General features: G+C 37.9%; 1 protein-coding gene across 1 annotated transcript in view; it reads left to right on the forward strand.

Moving 5' to 3' along the window:
- ANKDD1B (ankyrin repeat and death domain containing 1B) overlaps positions 1-12,531 on the forward strand; it is a 79,724-nt gene that overhangs the window by 43,988 nt on the left and 23,205 nt on the right. The window contains exon 8 of the mRNA XM_081295491.1: positions 4,878-4,976. Within this exon, the coding sequence (XP_081151617.1) occupies positions 4,878-4,976 (99 nt within the window). The remainder of the gene's footprint in view (positions 1-4,877; positions 4,977-12,531) is intronic.

Raw genomic sequence — 12,531 nt, forward strand, 5'->3', positions numbered from 1 at the left:
AATGAAAATTGAAGGCTATACATGTAAGCATGATGATGCCTGGGAGAAATCACTGTTCCCTTTGGTCCAGAGATACCCACCAGAAGAGTCCCATGCATCCCTGAATACTCTAAATCCACCAGTATCTATTTGTATGATCTTGTGTACATTACACAGGTCCTGTTAGCCTCCATTTCCTCAGCTGTAAAATAAACTTGTAGGAAGATAAGAAGTTTGAATGGAAAGTCTGCGTCATATACTTAATACTGGGAATAGTGCTGGGCACATGTATAAACAAAGTGGTATTTATTCTTTTCACTTTTCATTGTACCTATGTTATCACAGGTACAATCATTGGGATCATGGTTTCCACATGTATGTGTAGTATGCAGTATTATCAAGCTTTTTTCTTCTCTTCCAATTCCTGGGAGAATGTAAGCCAGATTTTCAGCCAAGGATCATAGGAAAAAAATAGAGCCTTTATTTGTTTATCTTTGTGTGTGTTCACTCTTGTCTGACCTTGGCATAATGATGATCAGGTTTAGTTGGTGTGAATAGCTTAAACAAGATTCCAGGTGTTTTAGTTCGCTTTTTTCACCACTGTGATCAAAAGACCTGACAAAAACAATTTTAGAGGAGAAAAAGTTTATTTGGTGCTCACAGTTCCAGAGGTCTCATCCATAGACAGCCATCTCAACTCTGTTGCTCTGAGCCCAAGGTGAGACAGAGCATGACGGCAGAAGGGCATGGAGAAGCAAAATAGTTCAGGACGTGGCAATCAGGAAGCATAGACAGCTCCATTCAGCAGGGATAAAATATAAACCCTAAAGAGAGGCCCCTAAAGAGAGGCCCCTCCTCCAGCCCACTCTACTTACTTACAGTTACCACCCAGTTAATCTGTAGATCAATCCACTGATTAGGTTAAGGTTGTCTTAATCCAACCATTTTACTTCTGAGAATTCTTGCATTGTCAACACATGAGCTTTTGAGAGATACCTCATATCTAAACACTAAAACCAGCAATTAGAACTTCTTGAATGAGAGTTATGAATCATCCATTAAACTCAAAAAGAACATGAAGGGCTGGGGTTGTAGCTCAGCAGTAGAACGCTCGCCTATCATGTGTGGACCCTGGGTTTGATCCTCAGCTCCACATAAAAATAAATAAATAAGATAAAAGTATTGTGTCCATCTACAACTGAAAAAAAAATTAAAAAAATTAAAAAAAAAGAACATGAATTACTTAGGGTAAATCTTGGATGTGATTGATCTTCACATATCACTACAGAAGTTGTCTAAACCTATTCTTGCTTCCATAACAAAAATACATTAGACTTGGTATTTTTTTTCTTTTTGGCACCAGGGATTGAACCCAGGGGCACTTAACCACTGAGCAGTATTCCCAGCCCTTTTATATATTTTATTTGGATACAGGGTCTTGCTGAGTTCCTTAGGGTCTCACTAAATTGCTGGGACTAGATTTGACCTTGAGATCCTCCTGCCTCAGCCCTTTGAGCCACTGGGATTTCAGGTGTGCCACTGCATCCAGCTAGACTGGGAAAATTTTTTTAAAAATTCTAATTTGTTATGTATTGACAGCAGAATGCATTACATTTCATATTACACATTAAGAACACAATTTTTCATATCTCTGGTTGTACACAAAGTAGAGTCACACCATTCATGTCTTCATACATGTACTTAGGGTAATGATGTCCATCTCATTCCATCGCCTTTCTCACCCCCATCCCCTTCCCACCCTCCCCGTTGCTCTATCTAGAGTTTGTCTAATCCTCCCATGCTCCCCCCCCCAACCCCATTATGAATCAGCATCCTTATATCAGAGAAAACATTCGGCATTTGTTTCTTTGGGGATTGGCTTACTTCACTTAGCATTATGTTCTCCAACTCCATCCATTTACCTGCAAATGCCATGATTTTATTCTCTTTTAATGCTGAATAGTATTTTGTTGTGTATATATACCACATTTTCATTATCCATTCATCTACTGAAGGGCATCTAGGGTGGTTCCACAATTAGCTATTGTGAATTGTGCTGCTATAAACATTGATGTGGCTGTGTCCCTGTTTTTAAGTTCTTTGGATATAGACCGAGGAGTGAGATAGCTGGGTCAAATGGTGATTCCATTCCCAGGTTTTCCAAGGAATCTCCATACTGCTTTCCATATTGGCTGCACCAATTTTTGGGTGAATCATCAATGTATGAGTGTGCAGACTGGGTAACTTGTAAATTATAGAATGTATTGCTCACAATTCTGAAGGCTCGAAGTCCAAGACAAGATGAAAGCAGGTTTGGTGCCTGTTGAAGGCTGCTCTCTGCTTCCAAGATGGTAACTTGTTGCTGTGTCCTTGTGTGGAAGAAGGAGTGAATGCTGTGTCCTGATGTGGAAGAGAGTAGAAATGCCAAATAGACTCTCTCAAGCCCTTTTAGAAAGCCACAGATCACATTCATGAGGATGGAGCTTGACCTGGTCACCTTCTAAAGGCTCCCACCTCTGAACATTATTGCATTCAGGATTAGGCTTCAACATGAATTTTGGAGGGACACAAACATTCAATCATAGCAGAGATCAAAATCTATAATTATAGGATTTAATACAAACCTTCTTTATCTACTTATGTTTGCTCTGATCTTTAACATTGGAATGTGTGCACATGGATTTCATTCACTTTTTAGCTGTTTTGGAGTCAAGATATACTGGAGAGAACACAAAGTCCAACACACTTTAATTGCATATTAGGGTAGGTTTCAATTGCACAAGTAAAAGTGTACAGTGATAATATTATCCTTTTGAATGAGACCTGTAATGTTCATATGTCATTGCAGTCTCTGTTTTCTGTTCTAAGCTGTTGCTAGATCAGTGAGAGTAGCCCATAAAATCATGCTCCAGAGCAGTGTTCTCCAAACATTCTTGGTAGCAAACTCACATCAAAAAAGAAAGTCAGGCATGCCTTTATTACATACATTTATAATTTAATTAATTATTATAAAACATGCCAGAACTAGATTTTTTAATTTGAGAAAAAAATATAAAACATAAATAGTAGTTTTATATTTTTTTCACACTAAAGGATTATCTTATATTCATCTTGTATTATATTATCTTATATTCAACTTATATTTATCATTTTGCCCTTTCAGTTTTCTTTGTGTATGTGTGTATATTTAAAATATACATTTTTAAAAGAATATATATGGATGTGTATGTATGTATTTGTATGTGTTGTGTGTGTGTGTGTATATAACACATATATGTTTAAACACAAATATGTTTTTAGCACCTGCCCAGAATTCATTTAAGTAAGCTTTGGCTCTTGGACATTTAGTTTATTTCAATCTTTTTTATATTGTCAAGAAACTCTTTGTATATAAACGTTGGTTTGAATTTCTTACTCTTTCCTTTGGGTATGTTCTTAGAGGTTGATTTTTTGGTCAAAAATATGAACATTGACTAGGCTCTTGATACATCAAAGTGGTGAATTCCTTATTTTCCTTATTTTTATCTGTTCTAATTAGTATACATGACAGTACAATGCATTTTGGATTTATCATATGTCAATGGAGTATACCTTCTCATTCTTCTGGTTGTACATGATGTAGAATTACAGTGGACATGTAATCATATACGCATTTTTCCTTTTTTTTTTTGCAAATATTTTTCCCTTTGGAATTTGCCTTTTGGCATCTTTTTTTCCTGGAAAAATGAGAAGATAGATTATGCACAGTGATTCCTTTTTAGGTAGATTGAAGGCCTTAGGCACTATGGTGCAGTATTCCCACTTTGTCAGATCGGAGCACTGGTTCTATGCTCCTGCCTCTCTGTTAACATGATTGCTTACTCCTAATCAGCTACAAGTACAACCTATGGACTTACCAGATGCACTTGTTAAGTAGGATAATGTTTTAGGGGTAAATGGTTAAAAAGTGGGGAAGGAATTCTGCATTTCTTTCATGATTTTAGGAAAGAGTTTGCATGAGGAAGGGGACATATCCAAGCAGCTATTACGTGAGACCAATTATTTCTTTTTATTTTATGTTTTGGTCTAAACAAAACTCTCAACTTTTTTCCACTTTCATTTACCATAAGTTTCAGAAAACTGAAGTACTGAGTCACTTTTTAAAAGACTAATATTGCTTCTTAAACAACATGAAACATTTGAAATCATTTGTAAAGATTCAAGCTGTTACTTGGTGCAATTGTACTTCTAATTTTGTATGTTTCATACTGCATTATAATTCCTTGTTCCCAAAATTATCTTTCTTAATAGTCTGTTACTTTCTTGTGGGCTGGATCTGTGTCCAGTCCATCTTTCCAAACCCAATTCATATAGCCTAATAAGTGTTTGATAGAAAGGTTAGTAGAGGTTAATTATGAATGGTGGATGAAAAGTCTTAAATAGAGTAGACAGTGCCAGCTTTGAAGTCAAACACTGGACTCATGTCCTGGCTTTGTCAGTTTCAATCTGAGGTTTAGTTTTCTGATCTGTAAAATGAAGATAATATTAACCCTGACTTCACAAGATTGTTGTATGATTTGGCTGTGCCAAAGCATATCATCTTGGCAGTATACGTTGGCACATAGATGCTGAATGATATCCATTTAAAAAAATAAAGTACGACCAATGTGATCCTGCAATCTGTACATGTGGAAAAATAAGATTAAGATTACGTACCCCATTTGAATCAAATGTATGATATGTCAAGATCATTGTAATGTTTTGAGCAACTAATAAAAAAATTAAAAAAAAGAAAGAACGTAACTCATTGTGAAAAAAAAATAAGTACAGAAGGTATAGAGAAAGCACACTGTTTCTCAAAGTGATTTCATTCCACTGCAAGGGGCATTTAATTTTTAACTTATTTTCTCTTTTGTTAGAATGGAGAAACACCATTCTTTTTGGCAGTTGAAGGAGGTCATGAAGAATGCAGCAAAGTGCTACTGGCAGCAGGAAGTGATATCAACATTCCAAATAAAGTATGTGCCTTGGGCTCCATTCACTTACACAGTGGGTGGGGGACTTAGATGGTTCTTTGGTAACTCTGGCCCTGCATTGATCACTCGCTGGGTTCTTGTAGAATTAATGTTTATATTATGTTTTGTTTTGGGTAAGAATGATTTACCTCTGACATTCTCCATTCACATCTCCTCAGAAGCAATGCAATTCCTCCCATTCATCTGGGGAAGGAATAAATGAAAACTGGACAAAAGGAGCAAGTACTTGTCACATCTTAAAAACAGGCACTTTTACTCTACTTTGTTTTCTCCATAGCAACTAACACATTCCTGTTTCATACACTGTAGATGTTAAAAAAATAGAAGTTGATTGTGTGAAAACTCAAGTGATAATTTCAAGCCTGGGGCCTGAAGAAGGCAGGATGGTGCCGCCTTCTAAATACAGAGTACTTTTGTATTAGTGATGCTGTAAGAGCCTTTGAAACTCTCAAGACTATTATCTTCACTTTTTAAAAGAACAGATAGCTATAATTTGAAAAGCTAAGGAACTGTGTTAGTCAGGTGTTTTTTTTTTTCCTACTGTGACCAAAAGAACAATTTTAAAGGAGAAAAACTTTATTTTGCTCATAGTTTCAGAGGTCTCAGTCCATTGATGGATGGCTCCATTGCTCCATTGTTGGATGGGTCCAAGGTGAGGCAGAACATCATGGCAGGAGAGTGTGGTGGAGAAAAGCAGCTCAGGACATGGCTACCAGGAAGCAGACACACCACTCCCCTCAACACAGACAAAATATAAACCTGAAGGGTACATGCCCAGTGACCTATTTCCTCCAGCCACACCCTACCAGCCACTCAGTTAATCCCTATTAGTAGATTAATGCACTGATCAGGTTAGGGTTCTCTTAACCCAATCATTTCACTTCTAAACTTTGTTGCATTGTCTCACCCATGAGCTTTTGGAGGACCCTTATATCTAAACCACAACAGGAACTCATCCAAGATGAGACAACTAGTCAATGGCAGTACAAAGATTTGAACCCATTCTGACTCCAGCGCCTTCACTTTTAACCACAGCAGTGGCCTTGACCTCAGATAGTTTATTTTCTTTTTCTGTTTTTTTCCCCCTAATTAGTATTAAATTATGATGAAAATAACTCATGACAAAAAACTTGGATAGAACCAAATGGTGTATGATAAAAAGTATCTTACTCCAAACTCACAGGTCAGTTTCATTCTCTGAAACTAAAATCATCACTTGTTTACTCAGTCCCCAGGAATTTTCTATGCATTCATGTGGAAAGTGTGACTTGACTAAATAAATGCATACTCGTACATACACTGATATGACATGAATGGTAGCACACCATATACTATATATACTGTTCTGTATCTTGTTTTATTTATTTATTTATTTGCTTTCGGTACTGGGGATCGAACCCAGCAATATTCTACCACTGAGTTACATCCCCAGCCCTTTGTATATTTAATTTTGAGATAGAGTCTTGATAAATTGCTGGGACTGGCTTCAAACTTGCAATCTTTCTGCTTTAGCCTTCCAATTCACTGGGATTACAGGTATGTGCCACCACGCCTGGTTGTTGTTTTTATTTTAATTGCTGATATCTTAGGATCTTTATATCAGCATAATGTGTAAACAATTTCTTTTCAAAAGGAAATTCTAGTGTTTAAATATTAGAATCAGAATAAAGTCTCAAATAGGCAATGTTTTAATTCCCTTTCAGTCTGCTGGTAGAGTATACTTTCATACAACCCTTTTGAAAAGCATTTTGTCACTTTATTTTTATTTATGTATGGGAAATTATTTTAAGGGAATAATCTATCTACGTGTATTAAGAAAGATGATGAATTTGTTATCAGTAGCCAAAGAATTAGATACAACCTGTATATACAATGAGTGGTAGGAGAAAGTTGAAATAAAAAATTGGTGCATTTTTTTTTAGTTGTTGATAGATCTTTGTTTTATTTACTTATTTATATGTGGTGCTGAGAATTGAACCCAGAGCCTCACATGTCCTAGGCAAGCACTCTACCTCTGAGCTACAACTCCAGTTATATCTATTTTTTGGAAATTATGTAGCCATTAAAATTATAATTATAAATACTGAAAATATATTGCATATAAAATATATATCATAAATAAAATTAAAATAATAATATATAGTATATAATAAATATTAATACAATAACAGTAGATTTATATTTAAATGGTCAAGGATTGTAAGAGAGAATAGAAAATGAAGATAGTAAGTTGCTTTTTACTGACGTTGAAAGGTTACTGACACAATAAACTAACACAGCATCAAGAATTTGTGGAGCCATGGAATATTCAGCATGTGAAGAGTATGTTGTTTTTCAGTTGTTACACAATACCCCTGTCTCCTGCCCCTATCCCCAATCTGCATCCACCTGCAAGTCCCTGGGGAAGGCCTCTCTGCTTACTAAAACTCTCTTGGGCTTGCTTCATTGTTCTGTACCTGCTCTCTCGTCTGTGCTTAATTATTTTGCTCTCATAGGTATTTTGTTTTGTAATGATTTTCACATGCATGGGCAAACATTCTCCCCACTGGACTAAGACTTCATCATCTCCATTGTCCACATCCTTATAGCTGTGGCCTCGGGCGCTTTGTTATTAGCCTCTAGGCAGATAGAAATTGTCAGAAGTCCATTCTCAGCTTTTACTAGTGCTGTGGTTTGAATATGGTTTATCATCTCACCCCTCATTAGCCCCCCAAGCTCATGCAGAAATTGAATTGCCAAAGTCTTATGTTAATGGTATTAAATGGGTAGAAGCTTAATCTGACTATAATATTTACAGATGTGGTCTTTGGCAAGTGATAATCACTTAGCTCACTGGGGTGATGGTATTCTGGTAACGTTTGTATCCTAGTAGCTCTATAAGAAGAGAGAGACCATGTATACTGAGATAAACACATACTTTTGCCATGATATGATGAAGCCACGAGGTTTGGACATCTAGCCTCAAAAATTTTGAGCTAAATGCGTCTTTTTTCCCTTATAATTTGGCTTGCCTCGTGTACTTAATTTTAGTAATGGAAAGCTGGCTAATGCAGTTTCTTCTAGAGTTTCTGCCTAAGTTCATTGGCACATTTCCCAGGTCAGTAACCTACCACCACCACTGCCTAGACCCATTTTTGCCATCCCAGAGAAAATCCCAGGGAAACAAAGCAGTGTGATGCAAAAAAGCCAGCAGCTTGTACAAATGTTATCACAGATGTGTTGGACTTGTTTTGCTTTCATTTCTGTAGGTGATTGATGTGTTTGATCTTGGAAATATTTCACTTGGTGACACTGATTTGTCTTGGTTTCCAAGAGATTGCTTTTGTGTTATCTTGCCCTCTCCCTGTCACTAAGGAGAGAGGATACATAGTGGAGTCATTTCTGAGGAGGTAATTGGAGTAAGATTATGGATTTGGTTGACAGCAGGCTTCCTCCTTTTGTGTTAAATGGAGGATTTTCCCAGGCCTAGCTAACTGCCCGGGGGGGTCTACTTAGGACTTTTGTAGACCCTAAGAATGCAGATTTCTAAAGGTCCTACCCCACATCTTATCAAATATATTTAAGTGCCCCCACATTCCACTTTAAATAATTTTTGTTTTGCTGTTAATTACTCTAAAGGGCTATTTTATTTTTGGCTTTTACAATTACTTGGCTATAATAAGCACCCAATTTATGATCGACTCTGGTTTCTTAAAATTCTGTGTATAATTGGAAATTGAAGAAGGTGAAAAAATGTAACCTATAAAATTGTTTACAAATGCAATGAATATTTTATGAATATTACATTTAACAATCAATAAAGTATGAAGATGTTGCTTAAATATTTATTCACTTCAATTTCATGGTTTTCTTTTGGTATCTTGGAACCAATACATATATTTTTAGGTTTCACATATTCCTTTACCTCTTAAAAAATCTGTGGGTCCTACACACGTCTGTAGTGTCTCACAGGTAGCATGCTGCAGATTCCCATAGCTCCTCCGGCTGTAGGAATCTGGCTTTGAGTTCTTGAGAAGTTTGTTCCTGCTTTAGGTAGCCTTGGATCTTCCCAGTGGGGGCACTTCTGACCATTCTGATTGAAGTGTCCCCTTATCCAGGAAGGTTTTCTTGGCCACTCATTGGAAAACAGCCATCCAGTCATGTTCCCTCACTTCTCATTACAGCATTTATAACTAGTCAATATTATTCTTAAATAAATATCCAGAATCTATTAAATAGATTTATTCTAAATCTCCTGATTTACTGATTTTCCAGTCTACCAATCTGGACCAATTGATTGTTTACCTCCATTGGGATGAAATATCATAGATCTTATCAAATTTGTTTACCAGGGCTAAGGGTGTGGTTCAGTGGTAGAGCGCTTGCCTGGCATGTGTGAGGCATTAGGTTTGATTTTCAGCACCACATATAAATAAGTAAATAAATAAAATTAAGGTCCATTGACCAATACAAGAAAATATTTTTAAAAAATTATTTTTAACCAACATATCCCTCTACTATCTAACATACTGCCTGGCACATAATAGGTGCTCAATAATTTTTGTAGAATGAATAAAATGGTAGTTATGATTACTGTACACATTTCCTAGTTCGTTTATCTTCCCAGGTTCCTGTAGTTTGAGAGAAAGAGTTAGGATGTTGTGATGGGTATCTCCCCAGCCCCAGAGATGTCCACATAAGCCCTGGAACCTATGAATATTTAGGTTATATGGCAAAGGGGAATTCAAATGGAATTAAGGTTACAAATCAGCAAATGTTAAAATGAGATTATTCTGAGTTATCATCTAGATGGGCCTCATGTAATGGGTCCCTTGAAGTAGGAGAGGGAGGCAGGTTAGGAGGTCAGGATGATGAGTGTGAGGAGAGCCCAGCTAACCACTGCTGGCTTTGAAGATGGAAAAAATGGTGTGTGAGCCAAGGAATGTAGGAGGCTTCTAAAAACTGGATGAGGCAAGGAAACTGATTCTCACTCCAGAAAGGAACACAGCCTTCAATCAAACACCTTTTTTTTTTTTTTTGACCCCAGTGAAATCCATTTCAGAATGTTTTACTTCTAGAATTATAATACATTCCTATTAAGCCACTAAATTTGTGGCAGTTTGTTATAGCAGCAGAGAAAACAAATGTAGGTGGTTATGCCATTTTTATAGATGAAGATGGAGGAGCCCATACTTGATAAGCCACTTCATGCTGGGTCACATAGTAATTAGCATCCTCCCAAGCTAGGATTCTGTTAGTCAGAGATATACATATCATTCCTGTTAACATCTGTTCCAGTTACCTATTGCTTCATAGCAAAACAACCCAGTGGCTTGAAACATTAGTGTGTATTATATTCCATAGCTTTGTGGTGTTAACCCAAATGGCATAGGAGAAAGATTCTCTAAAGAAGAAGTTTATATGGGATAGCAAAGCATTGCAATAGCATGATGTGTGCCATAGAAGTAAATTATGTGCTTATTCAAAGAGGTTAAGGCCAGGGGAAATTTTTAAAGGCAAAATGAGAAGGATTACATAAAATATTTTGAAACAATAATCTTTGGCTACTCGGATTAATAACAAGGTGGCTGCAGTCTAAGATTAAACAGACAGTTGTTGGGCAAATGTCCTTGTGAAAATATTTGTGTGTGTGGAGGGGGGGGAGTGGATTGCAGTGGCCTTAATTCAAGGTTGTGGTTCTGGCAGGCTTTAGTGAATAGTTCTTATTATCAGGCAAATATGCACAGGATCCCCTTTTTTGCAACCTTCTGTCTTGACTTATCTGTTTATTAGGCCTTGACAAAAGTGACTCTGTTTTGATTCTGACAACTTTCACAGTGGGCTGACTGCGCTCACATGAGAGAGTCTTACTTTTGGTCTATTATGTGATTATAGTCTGATGTTGGCCAGGATTTTGGTCATTTAAAGCCCTAACTAAGCCAGGTATCCAAGATGGCTCCTCACATGCCTGGAAGTTGAAGCCAGTTCTGTTGGGAGCTCGCCATGGGCTCATGACCTGAGCACCAACATATGGGACCTCAGTGTGCCTGAGCCTTCTTACATCACCACAGCAGCTGGACTAAGAGGAAGTATTGCAAGAGGCAGAGAGCAGAAGCTGCCAGCCTGATTAGGGGTCATGCCATCACTTCTGCCATACTCTGTTGGCCAAAGCAGTTACAGAGTCTACTAAGATTCAAGGGACTGAAGAAGCAAACCTTCCCTCCTGAGGGAGAATGGCAAAGTCACATTGTAACAGAGCATGTGGGACGGGATACCAATGCAGCCATTTAGGGAAAGCAGTTTTCTAGAGTACCCTTTTATAAAAAAAATATTTTTTAGTTATAGGTGGACACAACATCTTTATTTTTATGTGGTGCTGAGGATCAAACCCAGTGCCTCACTCACACCAGGTGAGCTCTCTTCCTCTGAGCCATAACCCCGCCCTAGAGTACCCTTTTATGGAGCACCTGAAAATACTTTGTGGCAGTCTTATGGCTGATCAGTCAACAACTAATTGCATTATTGCAAGGTGCCATGCTGGGCAGGTTGGAAGTTCAAGGATTACCAACAGCAGGCTGTGCCCTGGAACAGGGTGCCATCTAGCTTGGGTGCTAAGTGCAGACAGTGAGCTTAGGGAAGCCTCAGGAGGCAGCTGGAAGCAGAGTAGAAAAAAGGTGCTAAAGGAGTCAGGTAAAAGGACAGAGAGGCAGTCCTTCCCATGGGTGGAAATCATACTAAACTGTGAAGCTGTACCTGGCAAAGAGGAGATCTGGTAGTCAATAGAGACAGGGAGGGAGGAAATCAATGAGGCATTTTTTTTAATGTTTTATTTTTTAGTTGCAGTTGGACATAGTACCTTTATTTTTTTAAATTTATAATTATATGTTGCTGAGGATCAAACCCAGGGCCTCACACATGCTAGGCCAGTGCTCTACTGCTGAGCCACAACTCCAGCCCCCATTGAGGCCTTCTGGAGACTAATAACCAAGTCACCTATTTCACTCAAGGAAGACATTTGCGGGCAGTGTAGAGAGACGACCTGGTTCTAGTTCACTTCCTACTTCTCCAAGCAGGGATTTAACTCTTATTTACCTGCAGCAAATTTGTCTTAACTCAGGGTGCTATAAGAAAATACCATTAAACTGGGTGGCTTTAACAACAAACAGGGCTATTTCTCATAGCCCTGTAGGCCGGGAGTCTGTTAGGGAGCTCGTTGGGTGAAGTTCTAGTGAGTGTTCTCTTCTTAGTTTATGCACAGCTGTTTGTTGTGCCTTCGTATGGCAGAAAGAGGACTAGAAAGTGCTCTGGTTGTATTTTTTTTTAATAGGGGCATAAATCCCATTCACCAGGACTCTATTCCTATGACCTTATCACCTTCCAAAGGCCCAACTTCCAAAAGATGTGTAGCAATTGGGATTAGGGTTTCACCATATGTATTTTGAGGGGATACTTGTAGTCCATTGCACAAATATTCCTGAACTCTGACAGCTTAATGGGAGACACTTTGAGATAACAGTCTCTGCCCATCCCCCCAAACAATTGATAACACATTGGATTT

This window comes from Spermophilus citellus (assembly GCF_964194105.1).
Source record: "Spermophilus citellus genome assembly, chromosome: 1".
In the NCBI taxonomy this organism is placed as follows: domain Eukaryota; kingdom Metazoa; phylum Chordata; class Mammalia; order Rodentia; family Sciuridae; genus Spermophilus; species Spermophilus citellus.